Raw genomic sequence first — 16,836 nt, 5'->3', positions numbered from 1 at the left:
GTCAGCAAGCACAGGTTCCCAGGGAGCAGCAGGTGAAAGAAAGGCAGGAAAGGCAAAGAACCGTGAACTCATCAAGCATTCAGGCAAGACCAAATCGCACGATTCGCTCTTCTCTATACCTGTTTTCTCTGGATTTAAATCCTTTTCAGTTTGCAGGCGGAAGATGTTCATCTTCAAGGACTGGATGAGGCTTTCCAGACGGCACATGCGGCTTACCAAAAACTCACAGTTCTCCCATACCATATCTGGTTTTCTTTCATAAACTTGCTCAGTTGGGACAGGGCCAGGAATGGCTTTCTGGCTCAGAAGGTGTTCTGCCGAGTTTGGAGCTTCCAGTTGGCCTCTAAAGAAAGATCCAACGAGCAGCATGAGGCCATGCAATGCAATGCGCACAAAGGAGTTTGATCATAAATTAGCTCACTGAGTTTGCAAGCATCTCGTTGCTCCTCCCCATTACATTTAATGAGTACGTTTAGGTTGAGGATGAAAGCAATGTGAGCTGAAGAAAGATCAATTATGCTTTAAGAGTTTTTAATTTTCATTAGAATTTTTTTGTATTCATACTGACCTTATAGGACAGAGTAGAACTGCTCCATAAGGTCTCCAAGGCTGTAAATCTTGACAGGAGCAGAGGCCCCGCCGGTCTCCTGTTGAGCGGTTGGTGGGCTTGAAATACTCACCTTTAGGTTAGCATCAAGGGCTTAATCATTTTGCCCCTACTCCTACTGGTTGTTTAAGTAAACAGATATTTCAGGACAGCGATAAGCCAACTTTTAATAGCATGTGAGAAGACCAAATAAAACACCTTTTTTTAAGTACATCATTCTAATTATGAAATGTTTTAGGACTACAAATTTTTAAATTTACAATAAATCTAGAAAAAGAAAACAGAGACCAAGTTATTGGTATAAATCAACATTTTAGATTCCTTACCTTGATTAATATAAAAATCTACTTTTTATTTTGAAAGTTATAAACACGTTTTTAAAATTAGGTTAAGAAATTACATTTGTTTTGAATCAAATGTTGATCATGAATAGAATATCATAGAATGCTTGTAGTAGCTCAACTACAAGATAAAAACAACACTTTGCAAACAATTTCTGATCGAAATAAATCATTTCATGAGAAAATGGAAAAAATATTTCTGATTAATGTTCAAATGGAAACTGTTATTTCTCAGTTGTGAATTCTTTTTAAAATACTTATTTCATTTGTCAAACCACCCACTTGATGATTCCTTATCAATAACATCAGTGAAGCAAAACTCCTTAACCCACAGAGCCTCATTCGTATTTCATTTGTTACCTTCCCTCGCAAATGTCTAGCATTAGGAGGTCTTCCCTCAGAGAACTGGTCTGCTCCTCCACGATTCTCATCCTTTGCTGTAGCACAGTGAACGTCTCCGCAGTTGTAGCGTTGACTTGGGTTGGAGAGAGGACCCGTCTGGACATTGCAGCTTCCAGTTGCACCTGAGGGGAACGTCACAATATCAGGGTGGTGGGTTATATTATTGGGGAGAAGCGTATATCCTTGTCCAGGTTAACTCAGGGATGACTAAGTCTTGTCAACTCAATGTAAACTGAAAACAGAAGCTTTAAGCGCCAGCTTGTCATTCACCATCTTTCTTTGCCCTCGCTCATGAGACAGGCATGTGCCAGATGGAGCCTGCTTCCTGACCACGGTCCCACAGAGAAGAGGACACGAAGCAGAACTAGAGCCCGGCCATGACATATGAGAAGACGTTAAAAAGCGTATGAAAAAATCTCATTAACCTTTTTTAATTTTCAATAATTAAACCATTTTATTGGGGGCTTGTACAACTCTTATCACAATCCACACATACATCCATGTGTCAAACACTTTGTACATTTGTTTCCTTCATCATTCTCAAAACATCTGCTTTCTACCTGAGCCCTTGGTATCAGCTCACTTTTCCCCCTCCCTCCCCATTCCCATGAACCCCTGATAATTTATAAATTATTATTTTGTCATATCTTACACCATCCAACATCTCCCTTCACTCACTTCTCCACTGTCTGTCCCCCAGGGAGGAGGTTATATGTAGATCCTTGTAATCTATTCTCCCTTTCTCCCTCACCTACCTTCCACCCTCCCGGTATTGCCACTCTCACCACTGGTCCTGAGGGGTTCATCTGTCCTGGATTCCCTGTATTTCCAGCTCCTATCTGTACCAGTGTTCATCCTCCGGTCCAGCTGGATTTGTAAGGTAGAATTGGGATCAGGATAGTAGCAGAAGGGCCGCAGGGAGGGGATGAGCCGGTCAGGGTGCAGTATAGCAATGATGAAACATATAATTTTCCTCTAGTTCTTGAATGCATCCTTCCCCCATTATCTTTTTCCACTTTTTCCCCCAATGAACTTTTGGATGCCTCCTTGCACAGCCTAAAGGGGTGCTGGTGAATTACATGTTGGGCTGCTCAAGGTCTGTAGTTCAAAGCCACCAGGCTCTGCAGGAGAAAGATGAGGCTTTCTGCTCCTGTAGAGATCTGCAGTCCTGAAAACCCACAGGTAATGTTCTACTCTCTCCTATCGGGTCACTTTGTGCTGGAATCAAGTTGAGGTTTTTTTTTTTTATAGCACAGGTAATCAATAAACCTGGGCAGTGCAAACAGTTAAACATTTGGCAACTGAGCTGAAGGTGGGTGGTTCAAATCCATTCAGAGGCATCTCAGTAAAAAAGTCTAGGGGCCTAATTGGAAACACATGGGGCTGGGACTGACTCAATAGCATCTAGTTAGGTTTCTTGATTATAAACCACGGGCTTTTTAGGTAAGTTGTTAATGTACCAAATCTAGTTGATTCGATCAACCAGTATTGGTCACATACTGGGATGTATGACTTGAGTAGGGGAGCTATTTTATCTTTCATTAGCAGCCATTTTCATGTTAACATTACCATCTAGCCTTTCTGAAACAAATTCTATACAGGTCGCTCCTGATTTGTGATGTATCGAGTTATGAGTTATAAGGAAATGCACTTACAAGCTCCTGGTTCTTCTTCTTTTTTTTTTTTTAACATTTTATTGTTAATAATTTGTACTGCATATTGTGTTGAAGCGTACTTTTCAGATGTTATCACTCTCAGAACTTGATATGCAGATGCTTATTTGTAATATTCCCAGCCTCCAAATATAAGTAAACCTGGGTTTATAATGATATTTATAACAGAAGGCAGTTACAAAGGCAATTTTAAAAAGAACTGGGGGTGGTAGCTGATTTATGTGAGAGCCCACTTTAGTCTGAACACAATCCCATTGTAAGTCGGGGACTACCTATACTGGGACCTCTGAGCAGCTGTCATAACACAATTGATTTCAGTTATTTAGCAAAATATTTTGCAGCTTAAACTTTATAGTTTTATTTTCTTGAGTTGCCTTTTTCTGTTTCATACAACTAAAAGCATCCCTATTTGATAAAGGGTAGTCCCAGGTAGTAGAAGAAACAGGAGGGAAAGGAAATGACAAGCATTGGCAGAGGAAAGGTGAGGGAAGGTAATTCTGTGGAAACCACCAAGTCTAGGAAGCCAGTTATGGCATCAACCTAAACCCAACCCAACAACTGCCATCAAGTTGATTCCTGTTTATATCGGTCCTATGCAGGGTTTCCAAGATGAAATTTATATGGGCGCAGACAGCTTTATCTTTCCCCCAGAGCAGCTGGTGGGTTTGAACCCCTGACCTTATTCCTCAGTTCCTTATAGCATAGGAATACTTACATTAGCATATCAGAAGCTAAGTACATGATATAAACAGATCCAAGTCTCTGGGCACAAAAATGGAAAGAATGGAGTTTCCTCACATATTTGCATGGGATATAGAGTTACTGAAAATCTAATTGTTAAAAGGTGAGTTTTGTTAGTTTATTCCTAAGGTTACTCTGATCTATATCAAACACTTGATTCACTTTACAGTGTGTGTACATATTTAACCATAAGAACAAATTCGGAGACAAGAGAAATTAATTTGCTTAAAAAAAATGTGTTTTGGTAGGAATCTGATATGCATCATCTGCTATTCCACGCTTTACATGGAAGCTTCTCAGGCTTCCGGAGAGAAAAAAAAAAATATTCTCAAACAAAAGGGTGTAACAAATTTTCCGGCAGCCCCCGAGGGGTTTGACAGAGATCAGTTGTCCGGGACTCTGAGTGACAGTGGGCAGATGATGATAGTTTTGAGTGAGTTCCATGGCATTGTCTCTCTATCGGTGAGCACCCTGGTCATGTCATCTGAGGCAAAACTGACTCACAAGCTAGATGAGGGAAGCTTCCCTTTTGGGGCATTAGTGAAAGTTAGTCTCAGGGCTGGGTGAAAAACCTCCCTCCTGCTCTCCTGATGGAGCGGGTGGGGTGGGGAAAGGTCAAACAAGGAGAGCCCTTGACAGTTAGGGAGGTGGCATTGATGCCCTTCAGGCCACAAGATGCCACTCAGGCCCCAAGAGTTCAAGCAAGAGCAGGTCACCTTCATGACCACCAGGGCAAGCCCTGTGGTTGTTGCTCGTGGCTGTGGAGTCACTGTGAGTCATGGTGACCCCACTTCTACAGAGGAGAACTGGACTCCACAGGGTTTTCACGGATGTGACCTTTTGGAAACCGTAGACGCAGCTTCTGAGATACCTCTGGGTGGACTTGAACCACCAACCTTTTGGCTTGTGGTCAAGAACTTAATCATCCATACGTACCCTCCAGGGACTGCATATTAAGGGAAGAATGAAGTGAAGAAATAGATTATTTCATAAAACAATTACAATTTTCACTGCTGTTTACCCCAGGTCTGTCTTCCTCTATCTAGCAGACCCAAAGCAGGCACAGAAATGTCACCTCCCACATGATCCTCAGGCCACCTCATTCTCATACCCACAGACTTCAATTTAGCTACAGTGCATACTAGAAGCACTGCAGCCTGAGAAGAAAAGAACCTGCCTCTGACTGTAGTGTTCCAGAAAGACTATAGTTTGGACCTATCTGTCCTTGCTGTTTTTGAAAAGGAGCAAATGCCAGTGGATACAGGCTTGCACTTAAGTCCCGAAGTCTGATAATAACAATAATAAAAGTGCCAAGAAATAAACTTGAATTTTTAAAAAGTTCCTTCATAACTGCTCTCCACAAGTATATATGTCATGTGGTAGTTATAAAATTTCATGCCAACTTGAAGATATAAAAGTGTAGGGGTGGTATTCAACCTGTCAGTCAGGTGACAGCCTGATGGTGCCTCCTTGTGGGTGTGGCTTTCTCATAAGGACGGTCCCGGGAACCTGTCCCCTCTCTCTCTGACTTCACTTTCTTGGTTGCTGGATGAAACTCACACAGCTGCTGGACCTCTGTGATGTTTACACTGACAAGTGTATCCTTTGGACTTTGCACCAACTGGCCTGTGATCTTCCTGGCCTTCCACATCAGTTCATGTGGCTGCGTGAGTTTGAAGAGGGCCTTATGAACTTGAGTTGAACTGGGCTGGGTTCCTATCTTGATATATAATTACCTCTTGATCTAAAGCTGTTCCCTAGACATATATGAGTGTTACTGGATTTGCTTGTTTAATCAACCCTGCCTAACACAACATCCGAAGACGTGCAGGAGTCTGTCATATGGCTAGTTGGGGAGAGGTCGGAAAGGGTGAACAGTGAGTGCAAATGATCTATTTGGAAAAATAGCCAATGGCTCCATGGACTGTAAGGGAGACAATTTGCCTGGGAAAGAAGAAGTGAGGGGTAGAGTAGTAGGAATCAAGATCATTGGAGAATAATGGGACTTGATCATGCAGGAACTTGAAGGCCATTGTAAAGGTGTGGCCTAGGTGACTTTGCCGGTAGAGGCTTTAGAGCTGTGGAGTGCTGTGATCTATCTTGGGTTTCCACAGCATCTCTCTGGCTCCACCTCCAGGTGGTGGAGGGAAAGGGCAGAAATACTTAGACCAGTTGAGAGACTACTACAAACATCTAGTGAGGAAAGGCTGCTGGCTAGGACCAGGCTGATGGCACTGGAAGTGGTAAGTAGTAGTCAGAATCCAGATGTATTTAAAAGGCAGGATTTGCTAGTAGATTACATAGTAGATATGAAAGGGATGAAACAAACACGCTTACTCCAAAGATTGTGGACTGAACAATTGGAAGGATAGTGCTGTCAGAGATGAAGGAAGCTTGTTCGGAAGAACCCATTGTTTAGGGGAAGAGCAAACGTTGTTTTAGGTGCATTAGGTTGAGAACAGGAAAGATAGCTGATCAACAATTCACCTCACTGCTTTCAAGGTGATGTTGAGTCTTAGCGACCCTATGGGATAGGGTAGAACTGCCCCTGTGGGTTTCTGAATCTGTAACTCTTTAAAAAAAATCATTTTATTGGGGGCTCATACAACTCTTATCACAATCCATACATATATCAATTGTATAAAGCACATTTGTACATTCGTTACCCATCATTCTCAAGACGTTTGCTCTCCACGTAAGCCCCTGGCTTCAGCTCATTTTTCCCCTCCCTCCTCCCTCATGAACCTTGATAATTTATAAATTATCTTGTCATATCTTACACTGTCCGACATCTCCCTTCACCCATTTTTCTGTTGTCCATCCCCCAGGGAGGTTATATGTAGATCCCTATAATGGTTCCCCCTTTATACACCACCCTCTCGACCCTCCCGGTATCGCCACTCTTACCACTGGTCCTGAAGGGACCATCCATCCTGGATTCCCTGTTTCCAGTTCCTAGCTGTACCAGTGGACATCTTCTGGTCCAACCAGATTTGTAAGATAGAATTGGGATCATGATAGGTGGGGGGAGTGAGGGGGGAAGCATTTAGGAACTAGAGGAAAGTTGTATGTTTCTTTGTTGCTACATCGCCCCGACTGGCTCGTCTCTTCTCCGTGTTCCTTCCCTAAAGGGGTGTCCAGTTGCCTACAGATGGGCTTTGGGTCGCCACTCCGCACTCCCTCTCATTCACAATGATTTTTTTGTTCTTTGATGCCTGATCCCTTCGACACCTTGTGATCACACAGGCTGGTGTGCTTCTTCCATGTGGGCTTTGTTGCTTCTCAGCTAGATGGCCGCTTGTTTACCTTCAAGTCTTTAAGACCCTAGACACTGTATCTTTTGATAGCCGGGCACCATCTGCTTTCTTCACCACATTTGCTAATGTACCCGCTTTGTCTTCAGCGATTGTGTTGGGAAGGTGAGCATCATGGAATGCCAGTTTAATAGAACGTGTTCTTGCATTGAAGAAGTACTTGAGTGGAGGCCTGATGTCCATCTGCTACCTTAATACTAAACCTATAAATATATTCACATAAATCTATTTCCCCATCCTCATAAATAAATATATTTACATAGTTACATGCCTTTATTTAGACCTCTATATGCCCTTAGCCTCCTAGCTCTTTCCTCTATTTCCTTTTACTTTCCTCTTGTTCCACTATCATGCTCAGCCTTCATTTGAGACTGTAACTCTTTACAGGAATAACAAGCCCCGTCTTTCTCCCAGGCAACAGAGAGATGATTGAATTTGTGGATTTAACATACAGGAGAGAGGTCTGGACTGGACATACAAATTTTGAACATGGTGTTATATGCAGAGCCTGTAAAGCCATGAGGCATAGTCTGGGTCCTTCAAGACCAATCCAGGACACGAGGGTGAGGGTGCTCAAGACGGGCTACGTTTCTTCAGGGAGAATCAGGTTCTTGATTTTTTTTTTTCCATTTCCAGAGCCTGGCAAAGTACCCGGGGCATGGTAAGTGGCAAGTAAACGTCCCATGGATGAAAGAAAACATCAGGGAGACAGTTCGATAAAAATTTACCAAGTGTTGTTTACCAGGGAAACAGCAATCAAAAACTGCAAGTTCTGGCACCTACGTTCTAGTCAGCAGGTCAGGGTGGATGATTGGGAGCCAGTTTTAGGATCAAAATGACCTTGCTGGGAATCTATAACGTAGAATCTAAATAAAGGTGATTGTGGGTTTATTTGGCGGGCTGATGCCAGAACAAAGCAAATTTCGTTCCTGGGTGACTTTCCCTGGAATCTAGGGCAGGAGCGCCAAACCTCAGCGGGAGAGACTGGACAGAGGGCGGCAGGGAACGGCGGACTCTCCCGCCCGGGCTCTGCTCCTCGGACACAGGCCCACCCACCTGGACCCGGGAGCCTCACCCCACAGTCCATCTGTCTGCTCGAGGCTTCTTCGTCCCGCAGCTTACAGGCCAGTTTCCATGGAACTATGACTGCACTTTAAAACAACCCGCTCCTGTCGCGATAGCTCGCGTACGCAGGCGCACCCGTGGAGGGGCATACTGGAAGTTGTAGTTTCCCTGGCCCAGGAGGGCCTCTGCCCAGGGCGGGACCCAGACCGGAATCCGGCGGCACGCAGGGAACGCACAGCCCTGACCCGGATGACGACAGGAGTCTATTGTGCTCGGGAGCAGGGCACGCTGGGAGATGTAGTTTCCGCTCATTCGACTCTGGGCTGCCGTGGGTCCTCTTTGGACACTCGCAGTTATCGTGATATGTGCTTGCGGATCTTTGGAGAACGCAATCAACGGAAGTCCTTTAGGTTTTTTTTTAAGTTTTTTAGTGGTCGGAGGACTAAAGAATAAGGTAACATTTGAACAACAGGAAAGTGGTTAAAAATGGCTAAGTGGTTAAAAATCCGAAGCTCAGACCTTCTCCTTAAAGGTAAAACCAAGCTCCTCTTCATCTCTATTCAGGAGGTCCAGAAGGGGAAGAAATCACGGGGAATCTGCCCTCTATTGTTTGCCCTCGCAGCTTAAATTATTTTCTTGCCTTTTGACAGATGGGTGCCGACCATATAGTGGCTTCAGACTCTTAGCGACTATGGGATAGAGAACTGCTCCTATGGGTTTCAGAGGCTGTACACATCTTTACAGGAGCAGAACCTCCTTTTTCTCTCATGGAGAGGCTGTTGGTTTCGAACTGCTGACCTTGCACTTAGCAACCAAATCGTAAACCACTATGCCACCAGGGCCACTGGATGGGTTAATGGGTATGTCTAAAACTGACTTTAAGTAGCGAAACAAAAAATGAGAAGGGACATTGAAAATAATAAAGTGTAAGCCATTCTTAAGAAAATTTAATCAAACCAGGACAAAAGAATCCTATCATGCAAAGGGCACTTGTCTTTTTATACTATGGTGGTCTGTGTACGGGTATGCTACCAGTATTTCAAATACCAGCAAGGACACCAAAAGTGAACAAGTTTTAGTGAAATGTCCGCACTAAATATAGATTATGAAGAAAAAATAGGCTGTCCAGAAATTCAAGCTGGATTCTGAAGATGTGGGACAAGGGATATCATTGCTGCCATCCTGTGGAGCTTGGGTGAATGCGGAGGATACCAGAAATATTTGTCCTTTATTGACTATGCAAGGGCATTCGACTATATAGATCATAGAAAGCTATGGATAGCATTGGAATGGGAATCTGAGAGCATTTCACGGTGCTCAGACTGACCCTGTAGATGGACCAGGAGGAGTCATTCGACCGGAACAAAAGAATACTGAGAGATTTAAAATCAGGAAAAATGTGCATCAAGGTTGTGTGCTTTCATCGTATGTGTTCAATCTGTGTGCTGATCAACTAACCAGAGAAGCTGGATTAAACGAAAGTGGATGTGACATTAGGATAGGAGGAAGAGTTATTAACAACCTACGATATGCAGATGACACAAACTTGCTTATAGAAAATGAGGAAGACTTGAAGCACTTGCTGATGACAATCCAGGACTGTAGCTTTCAGCATGAATTACAATCCAAAGTTTTTAAAAAATCCTCACAACTGGACCAGTAGGTAGCATCATGATAGATGGAGAAATTATTGATATTGTCAAAAATTTTATTATCTTGTTTGTATCCACAATCAATGCTCATGGAAGCAGCAATCAAGAAATCAAATGACACTTTGCACTGGGTAATTCTGCTGCGTAAGACCTCTTTAAATGTCGAAGAGCAAGGATGGTTACTTTGATAATTAAGGTGCTCCTGACCCTAACCCATGATACTTTCAATCTCCTCTTATGCATATGAAAGTTAGACAGTGAGTAAGGAAGACTGAAGAAGCATCGATGGATTGGCATTGTGGTGCTGGTGAAGAATATTGAAAGTACCCTGGACTACCAGAAGAACAAACAAACTGTACACCAGAATGCTCCTTAGAAGTCAGGGTGACAAGACTTGGTCTCACATACTTTGGACATGTTATCAAAAGAGACCACTCCCCGGAAAAACACACCGTGCGTGGTAGAGTGCCCGCCAAAGAGAGGAAGGCCTTCTATGAGATGGATTGACACTGGCTGCAACAATGGACGCAACCAGCACAACTGAAAGAATGGTGACGGACCAGACAGTATTTCACTGTCAGTATGAGGTCATTCTGAATAGAAACTTATCTGAGGGCTCCTAACAACAACTTGATGGTGAAAGGGAAAGGAGCCTTGGTCCCATAATTGGCCATGATGTGGGCTCATAACATCAAGGTCAGCAGTTCGAAACCACTAGCCACTTCGAGGGAGAAAGATGGAACTTTCTGCTCCTGTAAAGATTTACAGCCTCGGAGACTCACAGGGGCAGGTGTATTCTGTACTACATGGTCACTAAGAGTTAGGGTCAACTCTGTGTGTGTTTCTAGTGAAAAGATAACACTGCTTTGGAGTTTGGTAGCTGAACAGAACACTTACCACTGCCAAGGGAATGAATATTTCTTTCTGCCCTCCCCAGAAGTGCAGCTGAGAATCACTTCAGGCCTCTACTGAATGCAGTCAGATCCCTGAGATGTGGCCTCGTTTATTTATCAAGTAGCTGATGGACGTGGCCTGGCCATTCTGGGTCTTCAGTTAGAACCAGGCTCCAGTGCATGCGATGGAGGAAATGCCCATCAAACCCGAGTTGTAAAACTGGCCAATTCAGTGAAATTAGGAGAGCATACATTATTCAGATGAAAGAACCAAAAAGGCTTTGACAAGGAAAGTGGAGAAGTATTTTAGAACATCAATGCACAGAGCCATTTATTCTCTATGTGTGTTCTCTATTCAAAGCTCACTCACTCGTCTTGGAACAAGAGATGGGAGATGGGTGCATTCAACCCACAGATGATTTCCATATTTCAGTGTGGGGTTTCCCTGCTTTTTCATGATTAGCTCGAGGCTTTTTGTTACCGAAGGGGTCTCGCAGGAGAGAAGTGCCCTTGGTGCATCGTACCGGGGAGTTTGTATGTCTTCAGATCGACTAAGTTAACATTGGTCTTTTGTTTAAGGCGGCGTCCACTATGTTGTTCGCTCCAATTGTATAATTTTTCTCTTTAATATTTGGAGGTTATTACTTTGAGGTTGTGATGTTTTAAATTGCCTCATATGCATGTGGAAGCTGGAATAAGGAAAGCACAGAAGAACTGATGCTTTTAAATTATTGGCGGAGTGTTGAAAGTACCGTGGATTGCCAAAAGATCAAACAAATCTGTCGTGGAAGAAGTGCAACCAGAATGCGCCTTAGAAGTGAGGATGGTGAAACCTTGTTTCATGTACATTGGGCAAGTTATAAGGAGAGATTCGTTCCCAGAAAAGGACATCGTGCTTGGTAAAGTACTGGGTCAGTTAAAAAAAAAGAGAAGGTCAAGGCAAAATTGATTGATACAGTGGCTGCAACAATGGGCTCAAACTTGACAATCGTGAAGATACCGCAAGACCAGGCAGTGTTTGGTTCTGTTAGGCATCGGTCACTGTGAATGGGAACCGACTGCAGTGCACTAACAACACCTTCGAGGTTGTGCACATGTCCTGTTTCTCACATTTACATATTTACCCTTAAAATACTTCCCTGTGATATCTTTGAACCTTACACCTTGAATATTCCCTGTCTTACTCATGAACATGATCTCTACTTATGTAAGTATTTTAAAGTAGAGTTCATTAATGTTTTGTGGTATTCAACATACAGATCCTGTATGTATTTTATTAGACTTGTGTGTGATTATTTTGTCTTTTGGGTGCTATTGTAAAAGTATTGTGATTACATAAAAGTATATCCAATTGTTCATTGTTAATGTATAAAACTATAAGTTTTTGCATTTCCATTTCTTATTCTGCCCACTTACTAAGTTCATTTACTAGTTTTAAGAATTTTTTTATGTATGTTCTTTGGAATTTTCTATGTAAATAATCCTGCCATCTATGCAGAGTTTTAGTTTTTCTTCAAATCTGTATAACTTTGATTTATTTTTTTTCCCATTATTGCACTGACTAACACTTCCATTATGTTAATGAATAGCGGTAACCTTGCCTTGGGCCATTAATTATGATGTTAGTTGTAGGTTTTTGGTAATTGCTCTTTGTCTTTCAAGGAAATTTTCTTCAACTTTTAGTTTGCTGAGAGCCTTTACAGTAAAATAGATGCAACTGTCACTGCTTCTGAGATAATCACATGGTTTTCCTTTCTTATTCTGTTAATATGGTGGACTACATTGATTGATTTTCAAATGTTGAATCAACCTTATATTTGTGGGTTTAAACACCATGATATTTTTAGAAATTGTGGGATTTGATTTGTGAATAACTTATTGAAGATTTTTTTTCATCTTATATTCATGAGGGATGTTGATCGTTTATTTTCTGATCATGTTTGTGGTTGGGTATTAGGAGCAAACTAACCTGATAAAACAAATTGGGAAGCATTTCCCCCTTCGATATTTTGAAAATAGAGGTATAGAATTGTCAGTATTTCATCCTTAAACGTTTGGTAGAATTTACCAGTGAAACACCTGACTGCAACTTTGTTTGTTGCAGGGTTTTTGACTACAAGTTCAATTTCTTTTTACATCCAGTGACTTTACCAGTTATGCTACTTGTTTCTTTTTTTCTCTTTTAAAAATGTATTGTGAATCGGGTGAAGGTTTACGGAGCAGAATAGTTTCTCCATTTAACAACTGATAGCATCTTGTCTGATGTCATTGGTTGCCGTCTCTTCAAGGTAGTGCCACTTAGCGAATTTTCTTCCTGGGTTTTCCCCCTTGAGTCTCCTCCCTCCTTATTTCCTAACCAGTCTGAACATCCTTGGATAAATGCTGCCCGTTTGATCTCAAATGGTTGATTATTCTAAGGAGTGTGTGTTGCCCCAGTGTTATTGTTCCCCTTAAAGACCTATTGTTTGGCTGAAAATTGAGCCATGGGAGTGAATTCATTTTCAGACCTGAAGGATGATGAAGAGCCAGAGTCTCAGAGGTTTCACTAGTCTCCATCCTACCAGTAAATCTGGTCTTTTTTTAAAAAAAAAATTATTTTATTGGGGGCTCGTACAGTTCTTATCACAATCCATACATCCAAACATTGTGTCAAGCACATTTTTACAAAGGTTGCCATCATCATTTTCAAAGCATTTTCTTTCTACTTGAGCCCTTGTTGTCTGCTCATTTTCCCTCTCCCCATCCTCCCTCCCTCATGAACCCTTGATAATTTATACTTTTTTTTTTTTCACGAATCTGGTCTTTTTTATAAGTTTGAATTGGTTCTGTATTTTTCCTCCTTTTCTATCCAAGACTATATCGCGTTCCCATTCTGAGAAGTTGATAGAACTTAGATAAGCACCATCTAAGTTCTCTGGTCTTAGGGTCATGGAGACTAATGTTCTCATAGTTGATTAGTCCAATAGACTAATTGTTTCCATGGGTCTTTGATTTTCTTAACTCAAGAGACCTACAGTTACACCTTTTATGGCCACTTGTCAGTTTTTAATACCCCAGTCACTACTCATTGCCTTTGTGGACCCTGACGATTGACCTTGGTGTATCCTAAGCAATAGTTCTGAGCCCCCAGGTCTTTTGACTTATTATCTCAAGGTATTTAGTTATAGCTAAGAAAGTTTCATAACTTTGTCCATTATATGCTCTCCAACATTCATGGATATATTTGTAGCAAAGGTAAATACATTTTTATAACTGTCCTCAAACCCAGATTGTTTTTTCAAAGCTGTGTATTTAAATTTGTTTACAAAACAGCCTTATCATCTTCGAAGTACTCTCCAGTACACTTAATGCATTTGTCAAATCTCCAATTTCATTCTTAGAAACATTTCTCAAACTCATGCATTTGAATGGCTGACAGCACCTTCCTCATTTTTTTTCTTCATCTCTTCTACATCATCAAATCACTGTCCTTTCATGCCCCTCTTCATTCACAGAAACAAAAAGAAGTCGCAGGGAATGAGGTTAAGTGAGTCAGGTGCATGGGGCAAGAGAGGTATGCTGTTTTTGCCTAAAACTGGCACAGTGAGATGACTGTGTGAACAGATGCATTGTCATGGTAGCAAAACTAGTCCCTCATTTGCCACAAATTAGGCTTTTTTTGTTGCACACTGTTATGTAGTCTTTTCAGAACCTCTAAATAGAAATCTTGATTAACAGTCTGACCTGGTAGAATGAACTCCAAATGCATTATCCCCTTCACATTAAAAAAAAAAATCCTTGTCTTGATCTTTGATTTCACTTGACCAGCTTTTTTTGGACAAGGTGATGATGGCATCTTCTACTGGCTCGATTGATATTTGCTTTGGGGGTCATAAGAATAGCACCATGTAGCAGATGGACATTGAGCCTCTACTCAAGTACTTTCTCAAAGCAAGAACACATTGTTCTATTAAACTGGCATTCCATGATGCTCACCTTCCCGACACAATCACTGAAGACAAAGCGGGTGCATAAGCAAATGTGGTGAAGAAAGCAGATGCTGCCTGGCTATCAAAAGATATAGCATCTTGGGTCTTGAAGGCTTGAAGATAAACAAGCAGCCATCTAGCTGAGAAGCAACAAAGCCCACATGGAAGAAGCACACCAGCCTGTGTGATCATGGGGTATCAATAGGATCAGGTATCAGACATCAAGAATAAAATATCATATCATTGTGAATGAGGGCGAGTGCGGAGTGAAGACTCAAAGCCCACCTGTAGGCAACTGGACATCCCGTTACAGAAGGTTCTTGGGGAGGAGACAAGCTAGTCAGGGTGCAGTATAGCACCAATGAAACATACAACTTTCCTCTAATTCTTTAATGCTTCTTCCTCCCCACTATCATGACCCCAACTCTACCTTACAACTCCAGCTAGATCAGAGGATGTACTCTGGTACAGATAAGAGCTGGAAACACAGGGAATCCAGGACACATAAACCCCTCAGGACCAATAATGAGAGTAGAGATACCAGGAGGATAAGGGTAAGGTGGGGGGGGGGAAGGAGAACCGATCACAATGATCTACATATAGCCCCCTCCCTGGGAGATGGACAACCGAAAAGTGGGTGAAGGAAGACATCAGACCGTGTAAGACATGAAATAATATTAACTTATAAATTATCAAGGGTTCATGAGGGAGGGAGGGGGGAGAGGCGAAAAATTCGGAGCTAATACCAAGGTCTCAAGTAGAAAGAAAATGTTTTGAGAACGAATGTACAAATGTGCATGACACAATGGATGGATGGATGGATTGTGATAAGAGTTGGAGTTGTACGAACCCCCAATAAAATGATTTGAAAAAAGAAGAAAAATAGCACCATGTCTCCTCATCAGTAATCACCTTGGGAAAAAAGTGTGGGTCACTTCGGAGCTGTTATTTCAAAGCACGACGTGTTTCCACTTGATGCTCATTTTCCTGGTCAGTCAGAACCTGAGGCACAAATTAAGCAGCAACCCTTTTCATTCCCAAATCTTCTGTTAAAATTCACTGAACCAAACTCCAAGATACTCCAGATAACTTCCCCGTCTCTTTAATGGCCAGTGGTCCATTTCTAGCACAAGTGCATGAATTTTATTAACATTTTTGTCTGTTTGGGTAGTTGATGGACATCCAGAATGAGGTTTGCCATCAATCGACATTTCACCTTTTTTTGAAACGAGAAAATCACTCATACACTTGAGCTTTTCCCATAGTACTGTCCTTGTAAGCTGTGTTCAGCATCACAACAGTTACTACCATATTTCCCCCCTAGCAGTCAACAAAATTTCACAGCCACACACTGTTCTTTTAAATCAGCCATCACAAAAAACGAGGGTCCAGAGAAACTGCTTTTATGAAAAAAAAATCACTGTGACCAGAGAGAACCTTCCCAGGTGATGCCACTGGGTGCACTAACTCAGAGCGAGTTGCTGGAGCTGGCCTCAAAGGAAAAATGCGTACTATGAAAGCTCCGCCCAGAAGAGCTTTTTCTGGGTTTTTTTGGTACCCCATTGTATATGCTCATGGGTAATGACACTCTCCCTTATCTATTGTTATTGTTAGGTGCTGTTGAGTAGGTCCTGACCTAGGTACCACAGAGTGAAACACTGCCTAGATCTGTGCCATCCTTCCAAACATCATGTTTGAGCCCATTAGTGCAGCAACTGTGTCTATCCATGTGTCTACTCGTGGACCACAGTTACTGCAAGATTGTTTATACAACAGTATTTATCTCTGTTGCCTTTAAGTTTTGCATTCCTCTTAGTGTTGTCCCCTACCTCTATCATTTTTTTTTTTGCTGACTTCAGTTTCTATTTGAGTTAGTTTTAATAGTTTGTGTCTTTTGAAGAATTTGTCCGTATTTGTGATCTTCAGTAAGATTATAGCCCTTGAAAGCCCTATGGAGCAGATCCACTCTGACACAGACGGTTGCCATGAGCCAGAACTGATTCAACAGCAATGGACTGAGTCTGGGCATGGATTTCTTTCTTTTTTTTTTAGGTGAAGATTGTATCTCTATTTTATTTTATACCCATTTTGTTTTATTTATTTTTTGTGGGTTCTTTTTCAATCGTTTTATTAGGGGCTCATACAACTCTTATCACAATCCATACATACATCAATTGTGT

At 41.9% G+C, this 16,836-nt stretch overlaps 1 protein-coding gene across 1 annotated transcript in view; it reads right to left on the bottom strand.

Annotated features, from left to right (window-relative positions):
- The window catches only part of CCDC150 (coiled-coil domain containing 150), a 119,919-nt gene that overhangs the window by 73,173 nt on the left and 29,910 nt on the right, over positions 1-16,836 (bottom strand). Inside the window, exons 3-4 of the mRNA XM_004701508.2 lie at positions 1,309-1,472; positions 120-343 (exon numbers count right to left, since the gene is read on the bottom strand). Coding sequence (XP_004701565.2) covers positions 120-343; positions 1,309-1,472 — 388 coding nt within the window. The remainder of the gene's footprint in view (positions 1-119; positions 344-1,308; positions 1,473-16,836) is intronic.

The sequence above is a fragment of the Echinops telfairi genome, unplaced genomic scaffold (genome assembly GCF_000313985.2).
Source record: "Echinops telfairi isolate 266 unplaced genomic scaffold, ASM31398v2 ScPeMD7_3;HRSCAF=10, whole genome shotgun sequence".
NCBI lineage: Eukaryota > Metazoa > Chordata > Mammalia > Afrosoricida > Tenrecidae > Echinops > Echinops telfairi.
The sequence above is the reverse complement of the archived record's forward strand: the minus strand, read 5'-3'. Positions and strand labels throughout refer to the sequence as shown.